Source organism: Lepidochelys kempii, chromosome 5 (assembly GCF_965140265.1).
Source record: "Lepidochelys kempii isolate rLepKem1 chromosome 5, rLepKem1.hap2, whole genome shotgun sequence".
In the NCBI taxonomy this organism is placed as follows: domain Eukaryota; kingdom Metazoa; phylum Chordata; order Testudines; family Cheloniidae; genus Lepidochelys; species Lepidochelys kempii.
This window is the reverse complement of record NC_133260.1, coordinates 69,656,600-69,682,734: the sequence shown is the minus strand read 5'-3', so window position 1 is coordinate 69,682,734 and position 26,135 is coordinate 69,656,600. Positions and strand designations below refer to the sequence as shown.

Genomic DNA, 26,135 nt, shown 5'->3' with positions numbered 1-26,135 from the left:
GGCTGCAGCTACGAAACAGAAGCAGAGATCCCCAGGGTCACCATGGGTTAGCCCTAAAAGACATTCAGTGCTGACACATTACTACAACTTTTTTGAACTATAGATTGTAACATTTGAATATTCATGTTTGCCTTCTTTAACCTGTCAACCGCTCTCATTTCTTTTTCCTAGTTAATAAATCCTTACTTAGCTTACTATAGGATGTGCTACAAGCTTTGTCTTTGGTGTGAGATTGGCGGTACATATTGAGGTGGGGTAAGTAACTGGTCTCTTGGGACTGGGAAGCAACCTGAACCTTTTGTGATCTTTGGTGTAAAGCAACTAACTATCAATAATCCAGCTTCTCTGGGTGGCAAGATAGACTGGAATGCCTCATGGGACTGTCTGTGGTGCCGGGGTAAGATTGTTATAGTGCTTCAGGAGTTCATGTTTGATAGTGGGTTGGTGAAATCTATTTATGGAACATATAACCAGTTTGAGGTGTCTGCCCTGAGGGTGGCGCACACACGCGTGAACCACTCAAACTTTCTGAAGTTTGAAGTTTCTTCATGGGTTGTGGGAGTAACGCTACAAGGGATTCAGATTGTTCTGGGAGACTGGGGAAGCACTGTCCCAGAAAAAGAAGGGGTTACATTTCCTTCAAAGAAAGAAAAAGTACATGTTGGTGTTTAGTGGACAATCATGTATTTTTCAGTTGTTTTCAATGTGCTTTAGAAGACAAGTCCAGGAATTCATTTTCTACTATTATCAGATCTTTTGTACTAATAAGCAGAAATATAATCAACTTGAATGATTAATATATTAGCAATTGGGCTCAAGTTAAGAAAGGTGGGTTAGTAAGCAGGTAATAAATTTATCTTTTTCTGATTATTGTAACTGGTAGAGTACTGCACATATTACTAAACAGCCCCTGTAAAAATAGGGCACAGAGTTACACAAACGTGTTTTCATGATCTATTTATTTGAAAAGAGAGATCAGATCCAACATCTGTCAAGAATTTCTTTTTATAGTGACAAATTGATAAAAGAAATGTTAAAAAATGGTCACATCCAAGCTCTGTCTGTTCAACACAGTTGGAGAACAGCTGCATTCAGCCAGAGGGGCAGAATTAGCTCCTATAGAAAAGAACGCTGAATCACCATACTTAGTTTAAAAAAAAAAATATCAGGACTTTTGACATACTGCTGATGACAGGAAGTCTGGGGGAAAACCCTGAGAGGTAATTAGGAGTCAATGGTCAAGTGGTCTTCCTATCCAATGACACTCCTAAATGAAGACTCCTTTGTGTAAATGTTAATGAAATCTCACCCTGATATATTAATGGACACTCATAACTGAAAGATGCATAGATGGCCAGAATGGGTATGTCTGGACATACAAGCTGATCTAGACGAGAAACTTGAAAAATGGGTCCTAGTGATAGGAGAGAGGGAGATGCTATCTATACAGCAAGCAATAACAACAAATTAACCAGAAAGATCAGTGAGGGAGGACTGATTTCAAGAGATGTAAGCTTTTTACTTTTCTTTTTTTTACTGAAAATGCCTTATCTTCTTTACCTTATGAGAGGATTAAATTTAAATATGTTAGGCAAACAATTTCTTTTTTTTTTTTATTCAACTCCTCTGTTTTAAATAAGTCTTTGTTAAGATTATTGTTGTACGGGGAATTTCACACAGATGTACACAAGGAGAACGGAAAACTAAATTCTCAAGATGACACACTAAAACAGGGGTGGGCAAACTTTTTGGCCCAAGGGCCACATCTGGCTGGGGAAATTGTATGAGGGGCCATAAATGTAGGGCTGGGGCAGGGGTGCAGGAGGAGGTGCGGAGTGCAGGAGGGGACTCAGGGCAGGGGTTTGGGGATACGGGGTGCAGGAGGGGCTCGGGGTGGCAGCAGTGTGCAGCAGGGCTGAGGCAGGCTCCCTGCCTGTCCTGGCCCTGCGCTGCTCCCAGAAGTGGCCAGTATGTCCGGCAGTGGCTCCTGGGGGTGGGGTGGGACAGGCGGCTCCATCACGTGCTGCCCGCATCTGCAGGTACCACCCCTGAAGCTACCATTGGCTGCAGTTCCTCATTCCCAGCCAGTGGGAGCTGCGGAGTGCAGTTCCGCTGGTAAGAGCAGCACACAGAGCCCTCTGCCCCCTCTCCCCCAGGGGCCGCAGGGACGTGTTGCTGGCCGCTTCCAGGAGCCTGCCTTAGCCCTGCTGTGCCATGGGGCTGGCAATCCCACGGGCTGTATTGAAAGCCCTGATGGGCCGGACCTGGCCTGCGGGCAGTAGTTTGCCTGCCCCTGCACTAAAGGGGCCAGACCACTCTACTCAGTTTCAGTCAAGGGACCTGGAGACATGCTTTGTTCCTAGAGTTGTGTTGTATTGCCATTAGGCTGCATTGAGTGAACATAATGAGAAAGAAGAACCAAGAAGGAGATGGTGTTGGTCACAATGTGCTTTCCACCTTTATTACAATTTTATCCTGAAAGGAAAAGATTTGGAGTTGCTTCAGTTAGATTGTATGGGATTAATGTACTTTCTTTGGGAAGAAATCAAGACAGTGCCAAGTTACGTGTCTTAAATTGAAGATAAAGTTTATGTAAAAGATCAGTTTAAAATCAGAAAGCCTGGACAAACTGTCTCACATTAGACTCTCTTCTATGAGCCCTGACATTTATCATGTTGCAAAGCAAGTAAATCTTTTATCACAAACCTAGGGATTCCATCTACCTTCTGCACTATGATCTTTTCAAAAACATGATCATATATCGATGTATTTCTTATTATTTATTTTAATTTAGTCTGCTTCTTTAACAGAGGAATATATTTTAATAAGGAAGAGAAATGGAAAATAATATTATGCTCAGGTGTGTCATTTGTCTTTACCCAAACTCTGTGCATGTCTTCACTCACAGAAAGTATCATCCAAAAGGCAAAATGCAATGCAGTTTTTTTTCTATGTGTAAGTAGTCATACTGTATCAATAACAATTATCTTGAAATATAGTGGCAGCCGACAAACAAGGACATCAGCATGCGTGTAGAATGTGTAATGCCCATTTGTTGTCTTTACATAAAGCAAAACTGTTCTCTTCATACAAGGCAAAACTTCAACATAATTTAGTAAGTGAACTGAAATAAATATTTAGTCAGTTCAACTGTTCACATATTTTATATCTACTAAGCTTTTCTTGTTTTTCTGCAGATCAAAATGTTATCTTCTGCATCAGAATACGTTTCTTGAGATGGGCACACAGAAATTTCCTGGGAAATGCATCCCCATACTGTTCTAGCAAAATCGTCTTCCTAACCAATGCCAAGTCATATGTTTAAGTGGTCAAACACTCCTATGTATTTAATTATTCCTTCTTTCAAAAATTTGTTCTAAGTCCTTGCATACAACTGATGTCAAATTAATGGGCCTGTAGTTTCCCAGATCACTTTCCTTTTCCCTTTCTTAAATATAAGTACTGTATTTGCAATTCTCCAGCCATAGGTCCATGAGTTTATGGATTTATTAAAAATCCTTGCTATTGGGCTTGCAATTTTATATGCCAGTTTCTTCCATACTTTTGGATGGATATTAGCCTGCCCCCGTGATTTGGCCTTCTTAAACTGCTTGAGTTTGGCTTCCACCTCAGATGTGATTATTTCTACTTCAATATTCTCGTTACCATTAGCCATTCTGCTGCTGCCCCAAACTTCCTCATTATACTTATTAAAAACTGAGGCAAAGTATTCATTTAGGTGTTGGGCCATACTGAGATTACATGCAATCTCCACATCATCCTCCATGCATAGTGGTCCCACTTCTTTCTTTGCTTTATTTTTATTTATATAGGTAAAGAACCTTTTACTATTGATTTTAACTTCCTCTGAAAGATCCAGGTCAGCTTGGCTTTTGGCAATTCTCATTTTTTCCCTACACTTTCTGATCTCGAAGAAGTAACTTGCATTCCTGATCCATCCTTTCTTTCATGCTTTGTAGGCTTTCTGCTTTCCCTTAATAACCTGTTTGAGTCAGTTTTGTCTGCAACCCTTCCCTACGATTTTCCCCCTTGCTTGAGATGCAGGCACCAAATAGTTTCTGCAACTTCAATTTCAAGTAATTCCAATATCTTCCATGCTTTAATTTTGCTTCCTCAGCAAAAAACAAAACAAAAACAAACAAAAAAACCCCACCCCTTTTTTTGAGGGGTGTGTGTATGTGGTTGTGGGGGAAAAGTTAAAAAGGGATTTTGTTAACTCCCTGACTTCATGGACTATAAAAATCAAGATTTGTTCTCCCTTTTTTCATTTGTAACATTCCAGCATGCATTAAGCTTATAAAATCGCATCTACCATGAGTCCCAACCTTAGTCCGTAGACTACTTTCAGAAGTAAAAGCGAATTGAAATTTTCTCCAATGTTGTAAATTAAATGGTGAAGCGATCTTGTCTTCCTACTTGTTCATAAAGTGTCTAGCACACTTTTAGCATTATATTTGTAAAGACATTCAAAAATATGATAAAGGAACATTATTGTTGCAGAGTCAATCTCTCAAAAGTTAGAAAATGCTAGAATTAACATTCCATTCACACAACCTTAATTCAGCCCCTTTGGGCATATCGATTATGATTCAATCTTTAACTACATGATCAGATACCAGTTTTCCACAGGACTCCTGCCTCATTCAGAGAATGGGTAGTTTTTCAATATTTCTTTTTATCCTCTATTCTCAGTATGTGCCTCCTGTCCCTATTTAACACACACCATTCAACCCCCACACTGAATAAAGAAGTATTAATTTCCTCATGAGGTCTCAGTATATAACTGAGTACTTCACAAACATTAAAGAATTTACCTTCACAATATCTGAGAGTTTAGGTGGTATTACTGTCCCATTTTACAAGTGGTGAACTAAGGCACAGAGATAGTAAGGCCAAAATTGCCAAATGTGTCCACTAATTTTGGGTGCCCAGCTTGAAAAATGTAGGGCCTGATTTTTCAGAGTACATTCCATTCTTATAGCTCTTTATATAGTCAAAGCACAGCTCCAGCTGATGTCAGTTGCAGATGAGCGTGTCAGCATTTCTGCAAATCTTGCCCCGGACATCTAACGTTGGGCATCCAGAAAATAAAAAACACACCACTAGTGGCCAACTGTGAAAACTGTGTTTTAAGCATCTTGCCCAGCATCATATAGGACCTGTGCAGCAGAGGCAGACACAGAAAAATTTAATTCTGGCATTTCTTACCTTTTTAGTTCTTTCAACGTACACAAACATATAATTTCTTAGTTGTTTTTTTAAACAAAACCTCCAGAAATTCTGTCTTACGGAACTGAATACTGCCCTTGAACTTTGGTCATCAGGATCCAGAGCTTTATACTCTATGGTGTAACTGATAAACTGTGTTGTGCTCTTCCTTTGGAAATAGAGGATCTAGGAATTCTGTGAGGGTCCAGTGGATCAGGGGCTGGGCACTCCAAGGAAATACTTGGAGAAGTTTGCGGTTGGAGTTAACCTGTAAAGAGAGAGCGAAGCTTGCAGAGGCCTGGAAAGGCAGTGCTTGTGTTGGGGAACTGACCTACAGCAGGTACAGACAAAGCTTCCTCATGCTAAGGGCAAGTGGTAGAGAGGTGCCTCACAACCCTGGGTACCCCTGGGAAGCATCACACCAGCTTAACTGGTGACAAACTAAATTTTTCTGATAAACAGAGTTGTTTTATAAGAATACACAGGAATTTTTTCAAATACTGTAAAGAAATAGAAAAACTTTTACCAAACAGATATAATAAAAAGAATAGCAGAAAATGAAAATGCTCTCACATTTATAAAGCATCTTTCATCCAAAGGAACAGGAACTTGGGAAGTGCCATACTGGATCAGATCAATGGTTCATCTGATCCAATATACCATCTCAGACACTGGTTATTTCCAGATGCTTTAGAGGAAGAAACCCTGCAGAAGGAAATTATGGGATATCTGCTCTCCAGGGAAAATTTCCTCCCAATCCCATACCAAGCATTTAGGACACAAAGTGAAGAATACCACATTCAACTGCTATTGAACTTAAAAAATTCAATTAAGCAGAAAATTCCAGAAATGTTTTAAGGACTTGGGTTAACACTCTCGTACAGGAAGTGCTACGTGTCATTGAATAATCACAAATGGCACAGACATCAGTTTTACATATCTTCTGAAATATGGTACCTCAAGCTCCACAGCATCGTCTTTCTGGGGTAATGGCTCAATAGCAACAGTGAAAGGTGAACTACTGAATAACAAACACTATGTTTGAGAACCTTTGTTTAGACTACAGTTTTAGATTTATATAATTATGGAAGGTGCTCAGACGCTACATTGGTAAGCAAAGGATAAATAGATGGGAGAGAAAGAAAATGAAATAAAAACTCATCAGGTAAGCATGGATTACTTTGCAAACTTTGCTTTAATTTCTGAAGACCATATCGTTTAGAGTTGAAAATAAAACTGAGTTTGGTTAAACAGATTTTGCCCTCATTGGATGTTTGACTATATAACAAGAAGTGACTACTTACTATGCTTAGGAAAGACTAAAAGTTCCCCCATTTCAAATGGAGGAGTTGTTCTTTATAGCCCAATCTAAAATTGTTGCATTTTGTTGTTGATGCACAATAACTACATGTTCCATTACAGAAAGACCTACATTTCAGTAAAAGTGAAGTGATTTCCTGTATTTTATATAAATTTCATCATTTGTAAAGTGCTAGGGGTTCCTTCAAGATAAAAAGTGCTACATAATGTAATTTATCGTTAAAAAATTGCAATGGTCAAGACAGAAATTCACAAATTGAATTATATGGGAAAACTCACACAATGCATAAGCAGTGGCTTCAGTCTGTGATTATGAATCTCTGTTCACTTAAACTAAATTCACCCAAAACTTAATGATAACAATGTAGCTTAGTACTAGAATCTGGAAACATTTAGTAAAAATAGCACTTTCCTTTAATTTTATAAGCAGTGCATGTATTTCAGAGATCATGATGCATTTCAAAGATTCATGTCACTACATAATGTATGAAGCAGGAAAAATGTTCGTAAGATATTTATGTACCAAACATGTTTTATTCAGCCACCGATCTGCTTTATGGTTTTGTGCTGCCAAAGGGTTTATAAATGCCTCAAATGGCAGATATGATAATAGCAGTTTTGTCTGTTCATGAAATTTATATAAGAAATGAAGTCCGTATATTCAAGAAAGAATTAAGGGAGGGGGAAACTTTTCCACCAAGGGATTAAATATTCATTAAATGATCAAGAACTACCCAACCCAGTATCTTAAATGAGGAGGAACTAAATACACTGGAACTGTATAAACAGAAGAATAACTCCATCACATATTACTTACATAGATGAAAGACATAGCAAGGAGAAAGGGGATGGGGGGAGACACTAAATGAAATGTTTGGCTTATTGAGCAATTCTCTAAAAACCAAAAGTTTACCACCAAAGTTATTTTCAACCACGTTAAATATTCATCTTTTCTAGATAGGTACAGCAATTTTTATAAAGCTTGAAGCACGGTTTGCCATACTCCAATGTCAATGTAACAAATAACCACAGTTACATGACAAATGGAATGAAACAAGATAGCATTCACCTGTCTGTGACCCTGAGAACATGACAGCACTCTGAAAACCACACCACTGTTAGTCATTTTTTTGCTTGGTAATACCACCCTGCAAAACACAAGTGACAGACTGAAAACTAACAATTAAATAATACCTTGGAGCACTGTGAGGTGGTGCCACACCTACATAGTCTAGTTCTTCTTGAAATACACTCTGAGTGCCAGAATGTGGCTTTTCTAGCCACTGCCACATTAGGGACATATTCGGAAAGGCACTGCATCAGCAAGCTGTGTCTGGAGGCATTCTGCCTTTGGAAAACACAAGCAGGCTGAATACCTCCAGGTGCATTGCGGTAGCATAACAACAACAGCAACTGCTACACCATTTACAAAGGAGCCACATATATTCCCTCTCAGCACCAACTCTTCCTGGACTGCTGAGTGTGATTGGCGGGACTAATAACTGCTCTACCTCTTTTCACTTTGGGAGGGTACGCAGAAAGATCCTGCCTGCCCAATGCACACAGGTGAGGGAAAACGGGTTCCTTCAGCCATCTTCTCCACTACACTCTTGCAAGATCAGGTCATTTCCACATTGTACTGCAATGTGGAAATCAGGTTCAACACTGTACTTAAAGAGGCAATCTTAAGAACATGACAATGCTTGAAGGATTTTTTTTTTTAACAAAGAAATACTAACCAATTGAAGAACAGTCCAATACAAAACAGCAGTTCTCTCATCAAGCTTTTAGTGATAAGATTTTACTATTTCTGTAACAGAGCTGATGATATTTTGAAACATACTCCTTTATTTTAGAGCAGAGACTTCATCTAACAGGAAAACAAAATTCAAATGTATGACAATTGATTCCTTTTTTGCACCGTTTCAGTTCTGTTGCTGACACCAACTCTCTAAAGGAAAAAATCTTGTTTGCTCATGCATGATCAAACAGCATTATTAATCACCAACACTACAAAACTATTTGCGTCAGTAGTAAATAATTAAAAGTGTTCTCTATTCATGAAGCAGGAGGCCACAAAAATGGTATTATGCAAACTCATTTAATTTTACCTAAACAATTTTAAACCAATTGTAAGAAGATGGTTAGCAATGGCAATGATTGTACAATAAAGTACAAACACACTTTTCTAAACACATATAAAACTTAATACATCCAGTTGAAACAGTAAAAATACAATTGAGACCCTAAGATTGATATTCATTCCAAATGACAGAAGGCATAAGGCTTTCTTTTATTTTAAAATGGAAATAAAGCCTCCTGAGATTTTCTTCAGAATTTTTGTAATCCTTATAGTCAAGAATGCTAAAAAACAGAGAGCAGCATATAAAACAAAAACTAAACATGAAGAATGTATGTCAGAAACAAGCAAAATCAACTGAACACAATTTACAGATACTCTAATAAAGAGGAAGAAAAAATTGTCTGGTTATATTTCCTTTATTAGATTTCTTTTAACATATGAAAATGGGAATATGTTATTTTAAAATTAACAGAACATTGGGGCAAACATCTACTATGCTGTAATGAAGAACAGCAAATAGCTTAGTGACCATGGCTGATCAAACCCCATCATTTAATTTTATCCAAATGAAGACTGGTTTAAAGGTAAACACCCAGATATTTTCAACCAAATAGTCTACATAGATATGACACCTTAATTATAAGTCACTTCAAAGTGTTTTTCAGTCAGAACATTTGACTCATTAAACAATCCAAAGCTTTCAGACATAAGGTAATAAAATTGTTCCAAGGTTACTCTTCGTAGAATTATGATAGAGTAACACTTCATGAAGAATTCTTGATTGCAAAACAAAATTTAGTGGGTCTATCCAGTTGACAGAAATATTAATGAATGAACCTTTACAAACTTTAAAAAAATGTACACCACACACAAACTATATTAAAATATTAAATTATAAAGTCGTGTATGACCTTCTCTGACCCAATAAGGTAAAGTGCACTGTATGTAGAGCATACTACATGTCAAATGTATTCTAAGAAGAGAACAATTTTCTTTCCATAGATACCACAAGTAAAAAAAAGTTGTAAAACATTTTAGGTATGTCAATATTCAAAATCCACTAGTGTCATTCGGATATTTGTTCAGCAAGTTGCACCTTTCAGGGGCTACTGTAACTAGTGCCTCTGATTGTTTTGCAAACGTATTTTGGTCGTGAGCCAGCTTGTCATTTCAACTACCTTTCCCTTATTCTTGTTCAGCTTGTCTATTTGTTAGACAAGGCTACTGATGTACACTTTCTTGATAGCTGCCTATGTCCTGTACATTACACAGTAAAGGGATAATCTGCATTTTTCTATGTAATTTATGCAAAACAAAATGTATGTGGTGCATATTTATTTCAGTTATGTAATCTTAAAGACTCTAGGGCAGGGGTGGGCAAACTATGGCTCAGTGGCAGCATCCGGTTCTCCAGACGTTTTAATCTGGCCCTTGAGCTCCCGCCAGGGAGTAGGGTCAGGGGCTTGCCCCATTCCACGCAACTCCTGGAAGCAGCGGCATATCCCCACTCTGGCTCCCACATGTAGGGACAGCCAGGGGGCTCTGCACACTGCTCCTGCCCCAACTGCTGCCCCCGCAGCTCCAATTGGCCAGGAACTGTGGCCAATGGGAGCTACGGGGTGGCGCCTGTGGACAAGGCAGTGCGCAGAGCGGCCTGGTTGTGTCTCCGTGTGGGAGCTGGAGGAGTGACATGCTGATGCTTTGGGGAGCTCCTTGAGGTAAGCGCCGCCTGGAGCCTGCACCCCTGACTCCCTCCTGTGCTCCACCCCCCTGTTCCAGCCCTGATCCCCCTTCCGCCCTCTGAACCCCTCAGTCCCAGCCCAGAGCACCCTCCTGCACCCCAACTCGTCATCGCCAGCCCCATACCCCCAGCCGGAGCCCTCACCCCCCACCCTATACCTCAACCCCCTTCCCAAGTCCGGAGCCACCTCCCACACCCTGAACTCCCCATTTCTGGCCCCACCCCAGAGCCTGCACCCCCAGCCAGAGCCCTTGCCTCAACCCCCAATTTTGTGAGCATTCATGGCCCGCCAATTTCCATACCCAGATGTGGCCCTCGGGCCAAAAAGTTTGCTCACCCCTGCTCTAGGCAAAATTCTGTCCACTTTGAAATCAACAGGAGTTTTGCTACTGACTTCTATTGGAACAGGATTTCACCCTATGGGCCTAACTCAGTCACTGTCAAACTTTGGTGATTGTACAAGCTGCAAAAATAGAATTAAAATGTACTGTATTTGGACTCGGATGAAGTTAAGGAGAGCCCCCCATTCTGAAGCAGGAGTAATCTGATTAACACTCAGAATAGTGATTCTGATTAACACTCAGAATTGACTTTAGCAAAGCTTTTGATACAGTCTCCCACAATATTCTTGTCAGCAAGTTAAAGAAGTATGAGCTGGATGAATGCACTATAAGGTGGGTAGAAAGTTGGCTAGATTGTCGGGCTCAATGGGTAGTGATCAATGGCTCCATGTCTAGTTGGCAGCTGGTGTCAAGTGGAGTGCCCCAGGGGTCGGTCCTGGGGCCGGTTTTGTTCAATATCTTCATAAATGATCTGGAGGATGGTGTGGATTGCACTCTCAGCAAATTTGCGGATGATACTAAACTGGGAGGAGTGGTAGATACGCTGGAGGGCAGGGATAGGATACAGAGGGACCTAGACAAATTGGAGGATTGGGCCAAAAGAAATCTGATGAGGTTCAATAAGGATAAGTGCAGGGTCCTGCACTTAGGATGGAAGAACCCAATGCACAGCTACAGACTAGGGACCGAATGGCTAGGCAGCAGCTCTGCGGAAAAGGACCTAGGGGTGACAGTGGACGAGAAGCTGGATATGAGTCAGCAGTGTGCCCTTGTTGCCAAGAAGGCCAATGGCATTTTGAGATGTATAAGTAGGGGCATAGCGAGCAGATCGAGGGACGTGATCGTCCCTCCTTTATTCGACATTGGTGAGGCCTCATCTGGAGTACTGTGTCCAGTTTTGGGCCCCACACTACACGAAGGATGTGGATAAATTGGAAAGAGTCCAGCAAAGGGCAACAAAAATGATTAGGGGTCTGGAATACATGACTTATGAGGACAGGCTGAAGGAACTGGGATTGTTTAGTCTGCAGAAGAGAAGAATGGGGGGGGATTTGATAGCTGCTTTCAACTACCTGAGAGGTGGTTCCAGAGAGGATGGTTCTAGACTATTCTCAGTGGTAGAAGAGGACAGGACAAGGAGTAATGTCTCAAGTTGCAGTGGGGGAGGTTTAGGTTGGATATTAGGAAAAACTTTTTCACAAGGAGGGTGGTGAAACACTGGAATGCGTTGTCTAGGGAGGTGGTGGAATCTCCTTCCTTAGAAGTTTTTAAGGTCAGGCTTGACAAAGCCCTGGCTGGGATGATTTAATTGGGGATTGGTCCTGCTTTTGAGCAGGAGGTTGGACTAGATGACCTCCTGAGGTCCCTTCCAACCCTGATATTCTATGAATAGCTAGAACAGGAAGCATTTTGACCTAACCCTTGAAGGCATGTGCTCTAGGTCTGTTTATGAAAGACTTCCAGAATATTTACTTGATTGTTTTCGGGGAGACTGGAATAAGGAACATCACTTCATTTGTTCTTGGCCATACCTTTTCTCATATACTGTATGTATATGGAAAAGAGGTGGCTTGAATTTGGCACTAAGTGTAAGCTACATATTTAGAATCATAGAATCATAGGATATTAGGGTTGGAAGGGACCTCAGGAGGTCATCTATTCCAACCCCCTGCTCAAAGCAGGACCAATCCCCAACTAAATCATCCCAGCCAGGGCTTTGTCAAGCTGGGCCTTAAAAACCTCTAAGCAAGGAGATTCCACCACCTCCCTAGGTAACCCATTCCAGTGAAAAAGTTTTTCCTAATATCCAACCTAAGTTGGATAAGTTGGTAATATCCAATACCCCACTGCAACTTGAGACCATTACTCCTTGTTCTGTCTTCTGCTACCACTGAAAACAGCCGAGCTCCATCCTCTTTTGAACCCCCTTCCAGGTATTTGAAAGCAGCTATCAAATCCCCCTCATTCTTCTCTTCTGCAAACTAAATAATCCCAGTTCCTGCAACCTCTCCTCATAAATCATGTGTTCCAGTCCCCTAATCATTTTTGTTTTCCTCCGCTGGACACTTTCCAATTTTTCCACATCCTTCTTGTAGCGTGGGGCCCAAAAAGATTAGTTTCTTATTGGCAAATGTCGATTTCACTTTACATATATAAACCAATGAAAAAAATATTTGCACTGATGATAATCCAAATTTACAGATAGGCAAAGTAAGAAAAATGTTGCTTGAGAATGTAAGATTGTTTTCAATATATTTACTTTGCATATTTTGACATGTGAAGTTGACAACACAGTTGTAACTTTATAAAGCTTTAAGTTTTTGAATCTCAAGCACCTCGCTGAATCTCATTAAATAATTGTCTGACTCCACCACATTGCCTGACCCGTCCGATAATTTCCCACAACTGTGAAAATTTAAACAAACATAGGGGGAAAAAACTTATAAATAAATATTGACATCTGTTGAAATTGTAAACAAATATAAATCTAATTCTGTCAAGCCTATATATATTGCAGATGTATAGTTCATGGTTTATAGTTAATGATTTTGAAAAGAAACGGGCATCAATCTTTTTAAAATGCCAGCTTCTGATAAACTACTCTACACATAGCACTTCCTGAATTTTTTTTAAAAAATAGTTTCTTCTCCTCTGTTGCTATTTGTAAAGGTCTTCCAGCAATGGTGAAGCCAACCTACGTATCAGGAAAAACACCGAAACTGATTATGCACAAAGTGGTGCCACATGAACAAAATAGACAAATTGAAAAAAGAAAAAATTTGGTGTTGTAATCTTAGGTATTGTAACTATTGTTGGCACAAAATTTCAGATGAAAAAGTGATTTTCAAGTTCAGAGTGTCCCAATGACAAATGGTCATACTATGCTATTAATGAAAAAAATGAAAGGAATCCAAAAGATATTAGTTTAAATCAGTCTTAATATGAAATTAAATTTATCTAAGTTCTCCTAATCATGATTTCTATTACTCTCAATTAGGAAAAAATGGGGGGTGGAGGAAGGAAAAGTACAGAAAAAATATATATACTGTAGGCATCGTCTCTGAACCAGGTATTCAAACAAGATTGGTTTGGAAGCTAAAAATAAAATTACAGTTAAATGTATTCAATAAATGCAATCCAATATTGGAAGAGAAAAGTCAGTCATAAATGCTTATCCAGCCAACTGAGATGATCCACATCTCTATGCTAATCTTGTATTTTTAATTAACAGATAAAATGGTAAAATCTAAACAATAGCATGAAATAAAAAATGAAAAGCAAGAAACAACTTTTCACGCTCAAGTTAATTAACAGAGATATAACAACTGTGTACTGCTGTATTTGTGCAACTGCTGTAAAAAAAACAAACTACCTCCTCATGCAAAAATGTTTTATTTCAGCCCACTGACTTCTGCTCTGTCTTCTGGTTCAAGATCCGAAAACTTCAGATCTTTGGAATTTAGATGAGCTCAGCATATGAATTAAACTATCACTCATATGCATTAAGCATTCTAATCCTAGCCCACTTAATCTACACACATACACACTCACTACGAAATACACAGGAGCACAACAGGAAAACATAAAACAATGGCTGGGCTGCTATTGCACTAACCAAACTGTTAAATGACCATGCAAACATATGAATCAAACAGTGAGTTTCATACAACAAGATAAATAACTTTTAAATATAAGCTCCTAACCGGCTAAATTCCAGGAACAGACAATATAGTTCAGTGGTGGGCAACCTGCAGCCCATCAGAGTAATCTGATTGTGGGCTGCGAGACGTTTTGCTCATGTTGACCGCAAACCGCGGCCACTGGGAGCTGCAGGGGGCAGTGCCTCCAGACGGTCAACATCAGCAAAATGTCTTGCGGTCCGCAATCAGATTACCCTGATGGGCTGCATGCGGCCTGCGGGTTGCCCACCACTGGTATAATTACTCCAACAGTAGTATGTTAATGGTAGTGTAGACTCAGATGCTGAGCAATCTTCAGTTTCATAATAAAAACTCAAACGCACAGTCTCAAAAGAATAGCAAAATAAATACAGTAACTGAAAAAATATGCTAGGGCCTTGAGAAGATCTTTAGCATAATACACAGAGAAAAACAGCACCGCAGAAAGAGCAGAGTATGGGAGCAGAATATTTTCCTTTTTTGTTGCAATCCACAGAATAGAAACTGTTCTGAATTATATGTTATTTTTATTTTTTGACGAAAGCAGTAATAATAAACCATTCTGCAGTATATTTTAAACAAAATAGAAGATATTCTGCTGTCAGATCCATTTTTATCTATAGCTAGTTTCCCCCCCCAACTCCCTCCCTTTTTTTTTTAACCTAGCAGATTAATTTTCAATCCCATGTATTTTCTCAAATTCTTGTTATTTTTCATAAGGCCAATGCCTGATCATACAATTAATTTAGTTTCGCCATTACAATAAAACATTTCTCAGCAATCAACTTACCTAACACGAAACTATGTCCTTGTTTTATAGTAACGCAGGACAGTAGGAAGGTACAAGATCTCCCATATTCTTTGTACAGCCCACATAAGGGCACGCATGCATCCTTGGTGTTCGGAGAAACACAAGGACTGCAATCACAGGGGCTTTAACCAGGAGGAGAGTAGATGGAGCCATGGCTCTGCCACACATACACACCAGCTAACAAAGATGGCAGGCTGCATGGCATAGGTGTGTATGCACACACATGCATTCAGGTTATGATGTGCCTCACAAAAAGATGCTGTAAATTACTCCACTGCCACCACAGTTCAACTAAGGAGTACAGGGAGATACAGTGGCTCAATGAAGTTGAATCTCTCCAGAGCTCCCCACTGGAACAGTTTGGGTTCTTCACCATCCCCCTTGCTTCAGATTGTGACTAAATGACACAAATTTAGTCTTTAGTAAACATATATACAAATCTGATAATCTGTCTTTCAGGCCATACTAGTTCCTGAGCTATGCTAACACGGAGAAAAAAGTAGCTATATAATACCTAAAAATGTACACTGAAACCACTAAATATATATATATTTGAGGCCCTGATCCACAATTTTTCATCCTCTGATTATCTGCCAAATTCAGCATCATCAACTCACAGACCCTAATACATTCACATTATGTGCCACCATCTAGTCAGATATTTTGCTAAGAGCTCAGAACATAGTATAATAAAGTACTACTAAAATATTATGAAAGCTGAAATATATAGCTTTTTGATATAAAGTTTACTGTCCTCCATATTTCATACCAGTAGTGTTGAATAGCTAATTTAATTGCTTGATTAAATTATAAAACTGTAGTTATTTTCTTCACCGTGTGTTTACAGGAAAAGAATATAGACACTATATCCTTTTAATAAACCATTCTGTTTTTGTCAATCAAATAATGTGGGAATTCTGAAGTTAAAGAATGACCAATTATGAAATAGGAAATTCACACATCCACCCTCCCCGTGCACAGATACCACATACTGTGTGTGATCCAGCACAGATTTCTGTATTTCACAAACCATTTCTAACTACTGTCTAAATTGAACATATTTTAAACATATGGATGCCGCAAAGCTCCACCCACACTAATAAATCATTGTTTCCATAGTAACTAATGTGACAAAAGCAAAGGGAAACTAAAAATAGTACAAAGCGAACAAAATTTCACTAATCTCTGGCATTAACAAAATGTGAGATGATGCAATGTATTACAAAGTTTTTATCACCCTTGTTTGAGAAGACCTGCATAACTCATAGCTTTGCCACTGCTGATTAATACATGCATCCCAAACTCGTGACAATCAAAACTTTATATCCCTCATACCGCCCTCTCTCTCTATACAATGTAGACTGTGAGCCAGTCTGTATCCATATATATACTTTTCAAAAAGCTTCCCAAAAATACGGGTTCAAGAAAAAGATAATGAACAATTACAAAAATTAAACAAATGCTACTGCAAATCATCTAATTAAAACCACTAGAAGATCAACCCTAAGACCACCTGGCCACAAAATTAGTCTGATTTGGGAGATAACATGTAGAGTGGCACCAAGTAAGAAGAAATACTAAGCAGGTAATATAAGAACAATTGAATGAGTATACAGGTTTAAAAAATTCACTGTAAATGAAATTGTATCCCCCAAAATACAATGGTATATGATTGCATCTGAAAAAGCCCAGTCTCCCTTTCACAGATAACAAAAGGCAACCCCCGGATGTACAGCAAATAGCAATGGTTCCAATTAAGCTGAATGATCCAGGAAATCTTTCACCAGAGTTTGAAGAAAAGGACGGGGCACATCTCCAAAAGTAAACCATTTCTTTCTGCAATTATTTGTTTGCATTTTGCAGCTGTCATGTTTTTATGTAATGAAAAATTGCTTTGCTCTTTTTTCAATAACCAGCATTAGAGAACACAAGTTGCTTACAAAGCTACAAAATACCATTTAGTTATTTATTTTTCCCCTTTTTTATTTTCTGGAAATCCTGAAGATCTGAGCAGGCACTTTTCAGCTAACAGTGAGTAGGCCCAGGAACAAAATTAAGGGATACAAATTTATAAGGACATTTAAAAGCACTTCAATTTTATGATTTTGCTTTGATTTAAATTTTGGTTATATTTTCTGAAATGAAAATACCACACTTGGATGCATTTTAATGCGTTAGAATGCTGGGTTTTGAATCCTGTTGTTTTCCCATATTGTTTGTAATACCTCCCTAAGATTTTCAGTGTTGGATACTTTACATTTAGACTTTTTTTTTGTTTCTCTGTTTCTTATGTAGCACAAGCTATCATTAGTGTTTTGTTAATTCATCTGTGCATCATTGATAATGTTAGTACAATTTTGGGCACAGAGTTTGATAGCTAATAGTAATTCCTCAAGTGGATATAAAGTAAAGCACAAAATATGGGGACATCTACATTAATAATGTCAACATTAATAACGCTTACAGAATTTTGTGAAGTATATGGTGGATTTTTTTCTAACTACATTTTTTAGAATTTATAAAACATTCCTGTAATCCAGAATAAGATAAACATTTAACTTGACCTATCTGACAGTGGGACAAATTCATACCTGAAGTAAGTAAGGGAAATATCAATCAGGTCTCTAAAAATCTGACTTCAGTGGAGTTGTACTAGGTATGAAATTAGACCATTAAAATAGGTCAAGCAGCCCAAATCTTAGTTGAAAACTTTTTTTTTAAACTGTAGTTTAAGCCATATCAACATTGCAAAGAAAATCTTTTCTCCATGATGTTCCTGTCATCTTCCACCCTCATAGTGATTCATATATGCCATACTAAAAAGCTACACATTGGGATATTTGGGAACACAAATATGGGGGTAAACTCTCTAATTTCCATTGAAATACAGAAAGCTCCACAGTGGGACTGAGTTGGGAAAAATGGCAAATATTTTACTAGAAAGTATATTAGGGACTGTTTGGAAAGTTGGCATGAGTGAACAATTAATACTGTTCTGATGCACAGAACTTCTGCTGTATACAACTTCTGCTGTTAGCCCATCTCCATGATTTTATATATCAATGAGTTTCCCTAAAATGGGAAATGTCAGCATATTAACATGTTTCTTCTGGCTATGCATGTTTCTCTTAGCTTCAGACATGACTCTAGCTGGTTAATTAGTTTCTTTAATTGTGCCATAATCTTTTCCTGCCATATCAGCCATGTTCTTCTTGACTCAGATTCTCTCTCAGTGAGACATTCATTGCATGTTTAACTTGTCTTTCCTGTCTTAATGGTTGAACAACAGAATAGCTTGGAACCAGAGTTACTAATAATTGAATTCAAATCATAGACACAGAATCAGATCTTTTAAAAAAATGTAGCCCGTTTTACAGTTTAAAGATCCATCCAGTTTATATTAAGCACTACACGTTTACTCTATTATCTAGCCATTAAAGTGGCCAAAACTGTAGTATGGAAAATAAATATCTTCCTTACCTGTGTATACAGTTTTTAGATTCGAGATACGCCATACCAGCAGCAGCATCTAATGAAAATTTCACTAACTGTTTGGTTTTTAGCTCATCCTTCTTCTTTCTTAAAAAGGAGAGGAAATCGCCTCCTAGAGAAATAGACAGATGGACAATGAGATGACAGCAATGATGCTCACATTTCTCTCTTATTAGTGACGCTTGACTGAACAAAAAGTATTATACTATCAGCCATGCTTGTCAACCAATTTGTATGAGGCTAAGATAAAAAAGAAAATGGAAAGAATACATTCCCACCAGTATGTAGCCTCCTTAAGCTGCCCTGAATATTGCTCTAATTGCTTCCAGGTGAAAGCTGTATAAAGAATGAAAAAAATTAATCAAGTCCATATTTTTACCACACTGTACATCATATTTCTCTATGTATATTCAATATATATTTGCATAACTATGACTTATGGAGTAAAGAATCTATGGATAATAGGTTGTGATAAAAAGTCGCTTTAATCATATCTTTCAGCTGCAATGGTCTATTTAAAACTGAATATTGCAATAGATGACGAGTTTGTATTTGCAGATTTATAACAGTTAAGTAATGTCTCTGCGATTGATGATTAGGGCAAAAGTAAACAAGGGAGAAAGATTACGGGAAGCCATGCACCGCTACACGCTGATGGTTAGAAACCTGAATTAAAGTATAAAATATGCCTCATTGCAGCAGGCAGTGCCAGAAGTCATAGTATAGCTTTTTCAAGTCTAAAGATTTACATGTTATTATATAGAGAGCCATTTCTCTAGCCTTCATTCCATTTTACTGTGTACTGAACTGATTCTGGTGATCCTCTCTCAACTAATGCCCCATGACAGTTTTCATATACTTTCTTGGCACTGAAAAGAGGCATTACCATATGTTAAAAGTTTCAGCAGGGATTTTCTTAGAAGGAAATATCTATTTATATTTCACATTATAAGAGATAAACTGAGGGGTTATTAGAGAAGGGTTTTATTAACAGCAGACATTTTCTCCTTCTAGCTCTATGGCTCTCAAATATTAAGCTGGAGTGTTTGTTAAAGGAATTAGCATCTTAATTGTCAACTCCTGCACTTTTTTACCCACTTTACCAAGAATTTGTGCTCCTTTCGATACAAAAACTCTAGAGGTGATGGCTTATTGAGTTGGTTCCTTAATGAAAGCTTCCAGGAAGCTTAACCTACAGCTAAAACTCTGCTGCTTTACCCCCTTTGATTATCCACGGGGCACCGCAAATATTTTGGAAACAAATATGTTTTCCTTTAATATGATTTCTGATTAACTTTTTTGTGTCAGGCGAATGTGACAAGAGAAGGTGAATAATATTTTATCATCCTTTATGTATCTTTTATTATTTAAACAGTTCTCAGGAAAAAAAGGCACAGGACACTACAGGAAGCCTACATATGGTCTCTATGACAAGAGTAGTGTTCTGGACTGACGTGGTCCCAGTGAAGGCCCTAACTGCTGAAGTCTCAATAAGCTGAAAACATCTGGTCAGTTTAAAAAAGTCCAGAAAACCATGGCACAAGTTTGAGCTTTGCTGTTCTTGAAAAAGGAATTAATGTTGCCAAATAAACTTTGGAGAGAAACGGGCACACTCCAGTAACAGTCCTAAAATGATGAAAATAATATTTAATGATGTTTTTATTGTGTTCCAACATGGTTACCCCACAATTCAAGCGTCTGAAGAAACACACACATATGGGGGACCCCTCAAGATGCAAAATTATAGATGGTATAAAATGTAGCAATCATTTTGGGAATTTCAGTTCGATCAGTGTTTAATCTGGGGGGAATTCGTTGACATTTATAAATTCACAGGTGAAAGCCATCAGCTAATGTTCAGTCTCTGAAAAGATCCAAATATTTCACTTAACTGCACTAAGATACGATAAACCTAAAAACTGAGTCAGCCAAAATGTAAATATTAAACAAGCTAAATTGGAGCACTTAGAGAATCTCAATACTATCCAAAAATTGATTCAATAGAACATATTAATTAAATTAAATATGTTTAGAAAAACAGGATATAAACCACTCCAGTGGACCTTTCCGAACAAACTGATGAAACTCTAACTGAAATTGCTTATAGAAGCTAGCTGCACAGAGATTTAAAAGTAGTACAGTAAGTGTGAAATGTGAGAAAAATATACAGTGAGAAGATGATAGTTACAGACTCTGGCCACAGCTGACATTTCAATGTTAATAATTACCTCATTATTGTAATCTTCATCCTCCCTTTCCCTTATTGTCCCCCCTTTTGGTTGTCTCTCTAATGAGGCATCTCTAAAATTAGATTGCAAACCCTTCTGGTAGGTACTGTGGCTTTTATTCTGTAAAGCGTCATGAACACTTTTGGATACTGTACAAAGATAAAAGTAATAATAAAATGCTACTATATTTTGGCAGTGCAACTTTCTTCTCCAGCCCCTTTGAGAAAACTAAATTAGAAATTGGATTATAATCAACAAAATCATTGTGGGTGTAGTTGTGCACTTATCTGTGTTTGAAAAAATGTCCACTACTTGAAAAGGAACAAGAAAACAACCAAAGCAGTTTAGTTCACAGTTTTGTTAAAAACAAACAACAAAAGTCCAGTATTCACCAACAAATGACTCATGCAGGCCAAGAATTAAATATATATAGGAGAAAATGACAAAAGAACAGACACAGAAGAGAAACGTCTATGCAGGTCGGAGAAGGTGACCAAAGTACAAGAGTCTAAAGAGGAAACTATTCAATAGGAAACAATAATCATATGTGTTATTTGTATTACTAAAATAGGATGAAGCTCAAGAAAGCAAGAATTCAATAATTGAGTTAGCACTGCATATCGCAAGGATTCAAAATCTCTTCTGGGAACTCCAACAAAGCAATTGGCATATTCCTTCCATGAAAAATTAACTCAGGATAAAATATGGAGTGTGCCACAATCAGAGTCTTCTTTTATATTGCTCAAAATAAATTTTCTAGCTCAGATTAGCTTTTAAGGGGAACTCCTTGTATATGATTGCCCTAAGAGCCTTGTTAAGAAACAACAGGATTATCTAGATGAAGTGGACAACGCAGTATCTGCTATTTTAACCCCCAATCCTGCTGGGTCTAATAAACAGCAGGGACTAAACTTCACTGCAGCAGAAAGGATGAAAAGACCAAGGCAGAAGGGGGGGGGGGAACCTGCACAAATCACAAAGATTTCAAAACTGAACATTCAAAATTAGCAGTGGGAGAGACATAAGTGAACGTCAAATATGTTTCTAATTATGAATAAGCTCAAATATAAATGTGAACAAGAGTTGAAAGATCCAAAAAAAAAAGGGGGGAGGGGGCGAATAATGCATGAAAAGATCTGTATAGATCAAAACGAATACAAAAATTACCCATACAAGTGAGTTATTGTTCTCCACAATTGATATGGAACAAAACTCTGCTACCTCCTGTAACAAGCTACTAAAGATAATTAGATGTCAAAAGTAAATAATAATAATAAGATATTCATCTGAAGAAAAAGAAAAGCTAGCCAAAACTGTACACACAATTGGGAATTATAAATCAAGGCCAGAACACTTCTCTTTCCACACTGGCAGATGACATGTCTAAAAATATAAGCTACAGTGTTCTGCAGAATTTCCCCATTAATAAGCCACAACTTTAGATTCCTTAGAGTCTTTTTTAGGAAACTACCTCAAAATACTGTTTACTTTACAGCTATTAAATATTTTAATCAGCATTGTCAAGGTCATCATTGCATTAGTAACCAGAATTTTTGGAGGTATTTACAAGGAAGAAACTTGGAGATATTTTAAAAAAATCAGATTCCAAAATTGAATGTATTCTGCACAATCAACAAGACCTCTTTACGAACAGTTTCTCTGGCACCAAGTAAAAGCAAATTTCTAAAGTCGGTCTTTCAACCCCAGCAAGGTGCTCTGAAACACAGTATGCTGAAGAGAAGGTTACTCACTTTGTGCAGTAAGTGAGGTTCTTCGAGATGTGCCCCCCTGTGGGTACTCTACTCCAGGTGTTGGGGCATCCTTGTGCCTTTGCTCAGAGAATTTTAGTAGCAGTGCCCATCCGGGTCACGCATGTGTGGTGCCTGCTTTGACGCGCCGCTGGCGCTTCATCTAGTATGTGCGCAACATGTACCCCTCAGTTCCTTCTCTACCGCAGAATCTACCATTTGAACTCCGAAGTAGAGGGGAGTAGGGTGGATAATGGAGAACTCAAAGGGACACACATTTCAAAGAACGCCAGGTACTGCACAAGGTGAGTAACCTTCTCTTCTTCAAATGATGTCCCTGTGGGTGCTCCACTCCAGGTGACTGTAGAGTGGGAGGGATTTCAGAGTCGGTAGGTTTTGAGCGAAGATAACAAATCTCGGCCCAGCCGTGTATCTGCCTCTAAGCCTTATGTCAGGTTTCAGAGTAACAGCCGTGTTAGTCTGTATTCGCAAAAAGAAAAGGAGTACTTGTGGTACCTTAGAGACTAACCAATTTATTGAGAATAAGCTTTCGTGAGCTACAGCTCACTTCATTGAATGCATACTGAAGATGTTTTTATACACACAAACCAAGAAAAAATGGGTGTTTATCACTACAAAAGGTTTTCTCTCCCCCCCCACACCCTACTCTCCTGCTGGTAATAGCTTATCTAAAGTGATCACTCTCCTTACAATGTGTATGATAATCAAGGTGGGCCATTTCCAGCACAAATCCAGGGTTTAACAAGAACGTCTGAGGAACGGAGGGGTGGGGGGGAATATGACTCAACCATTCCCAGTCTCTATTCAAGCCTAAGTTAATTGTATCCAATTTGCAAATTAATTCCAATTCAGCAGTCTCTCATTGGAGTCTGTTTTCGAAGTTTTTTTGTTAAAGGATAGTCACTTTGAGATCAGAAATCGAGTGACCAGAGAGATTGAAGTGTTCTCTGACTGGTTTTTGAATGTTATAATTCTTGACATCTGATTTGTGTCCATTTATTCTTTTACGTAGAGACTGTCCAGTTTGAACAATGTACAAGGCAGAGGGACATTGCTGGCACATGATGGCATATATCACATTGGTGGATGTGCAGGTGAACGAGCCTTTGATAGTGTGGCTGATGTTATTAGGCCCTGTGATGGTGTCCCCTGAATAGATATGTGGGCACAGTTGACAACGGGCTTATGTGACTGCATAATGTTTAGCAAAGGTGTGTTCAGACGCCACGGTGGCAGCTTTTCATATGTCTATGAGGGGGACATTGTTTAGAACTGCTGACGATGATATTGATCTGGTAGAGTGCGTTCTGATGCCTACTGGAGATTGTATGCCCTTTAGCATAGGTGAATACATCCAGATCCCATTTGGAGAGCCTCTGTGTAGATATGGCAGCACCTTTGGACCATTCTGTGATGGATATGAATAGTTTCGGTGACGCTCTAAATAGTTTGGCTCTCTCCAAATAGAACGCTAATGCTCGTCTAACGTCTAGGGTGTGCACTGTAGCTTCAAGTGCGTTCTCATGTGGTTTGGGAAACAATGCTGGAAGATGTATTGGTTGATAATATGGAAGGACGAGGGTATCTTGGGGAGGAATTTAGGATGGGTCCTTTATGTAACTTCATCTTTAAAAAAGATTGTGTATGGGGAGTCTGCCATGAGAGCCCCGATTTCTCCCACGTGTCAAGCTGATGTGACTCCTTTTAGAAATACAACCTTCATGGATAGGTGTAGTAGGGAACAGGTCGCATGGGGTTCGAACAGTTTTCAGGTGAGACCCATTAAGACCAAGTTTAGGTCTCATGGCTGTGTGGGAAGTCTTACTTCTGGAAAGACGGTTTGAATGCCCTTGAGAAATCTTTTAGTGATTGGGTGAGCAAATATTGTGGTGTCGTTAATTTGTTGGTGAAAGCCATCAATAGCCACTAGCCATACTTTTGTTGAACTGAGACACAGGACGGAATGTTTTAATTCAAGAGTGTAATCTAATAGAAGTGGCATGGGGTGCCGATACCACAGCGATTTGCTTAGTGGTGCAACATTCAGTAAATCTCTTCCATTTTTGTAGGTCGGTCTCACATGTAGTATATTTTCTACTGTGGAGCAGCACTTGTTTGACCTGTTCTGAGCAACCTCGTTCATCATTAAAGAATCATAGAGAAGCTATGCTTTCAGATGTAGCATCTCTATCTTCGGATGATGAACCTGAGCCTCGCATTGTGTTAACAGGTCCATCCAACGTGGGAGAGTGATTGGAGCACATGTGTTATGGATGGATACCACACTTTTCTTGGCCATGTGAGGGCTATTAGGATGACCCTTGTTTTGTCGGTCCTTATTTTCTGTATTACTCTGAATAGTAATGGCATGGGTGGGAATGCATACAGGAGAGATGTGTCCTATTAGAAATGCATCCCCCATTGATTGTGTTCCCAGACCTGCTCTCAAGAAGAATCTTGGGCATTTGCTGTTCTGGGCCGTCGCGAATAGGTCTATCTCCGGGTGACTCTATTTTTGGAATATGTGCTCATCGTTCATCCCCCACTCACGATCGTAGGGAAATTGCCTGAGCTCATCTGCCAAGGTGTTCTGATATCAGATAGGTGAGAGGCAGAGATGTGAATATTGTATTGGATGCACCAGCTCCAGAGTCTCATAGCCTCAGTGCACATGAGTGTGATCGGGGCCTCCCCTGGCCTGTTTATGTAGAAGATGTAAGCAATGTTGTCGGTCATTACCCTTATGTTCTGATTCCTTATGAACGGTATGAAGTGAAGGCAGGCTTTGCGGACAGCACAGAGTTCTAGCAGATTTATGTGTAGTCTTGTCTTGACTGGGACTGTAGCCCCTGAAGTGTGCGGTGTTGCATGTGTGCTCCCCACCCTATGAGGGAGGCATCCGTTGTGATAATCAGTGATGGAGGATCCTGTATGAATGGGATCCCCAAGCACGTTGTGTGGTTGAGTCCACCATGTTACCGATTTCTTGACTTTGGGTGGCATCGTTAATTGTCTGTTTAATCCATGTTTGTTTGGTATGTAGACAGTTCCTAGCCATCCCTGCAGGCAGCGCATATGTAAACGTGCATGTTTCACCACAAATGTGCATGCTGCCATGTGGCCCAGAAATTGGAGACATGGGCGGGCTACAATCTGTGGGCTGTTCCTTACTGTGGATATGAGAGCATTTATTGTGTCGAATCTGTTTTGTGGTTGTGATGCTTTTGCTATCACTGAGTCAAGGTAGGCCCCGATGAATTCTAATTGTTGAACTGGTTCTACTGTTGACTGTTTTTTGTTATTTGTAGACCCAGACTCTGAAAGAAGTTTATTGTCAGTTGGGTAGCCTGGAAGGTGTCTAATCGAGTGTGTGACTTCAGAAGACAGTTGTCCAGGTAAGAGAATACTATCTCTTGTTTTCTCAGGTGCGCCACTACTACC

The 26,135-nt window shown here is 39.0% G+C and overlaps 1 protein-coding gene across 12 annotated transcripts in view; it reads right to left on the bottom strand.

Annotated features, from left to right (window-relative positions):
• Positions 1–26,135, bottom strand: part of FER (FER tyrosine kinase) — a 429,890-nt gene that overhangs the window by 78,694 nt on the left and 325,061 nt on the right. For 11 of the 12 annotated variants that reach the window (XM_073344644.1, XM_073344641.1, XM_073344645.1 and 8 more), the window contains one exon: positions 18,686–18,809. In XM_073344644.1, coding sequence (XP_073200745.1) covers positions 18,686–18,809 — 124 coding nt within the window. Of the gene's footprint in view, positions 1–5,203; positions 5,498–18,685; positions 18,810–26,135 lie in introns of those variants that run through there. The other variant, XM_073344647.1, reaches the window with a different exon arrangement.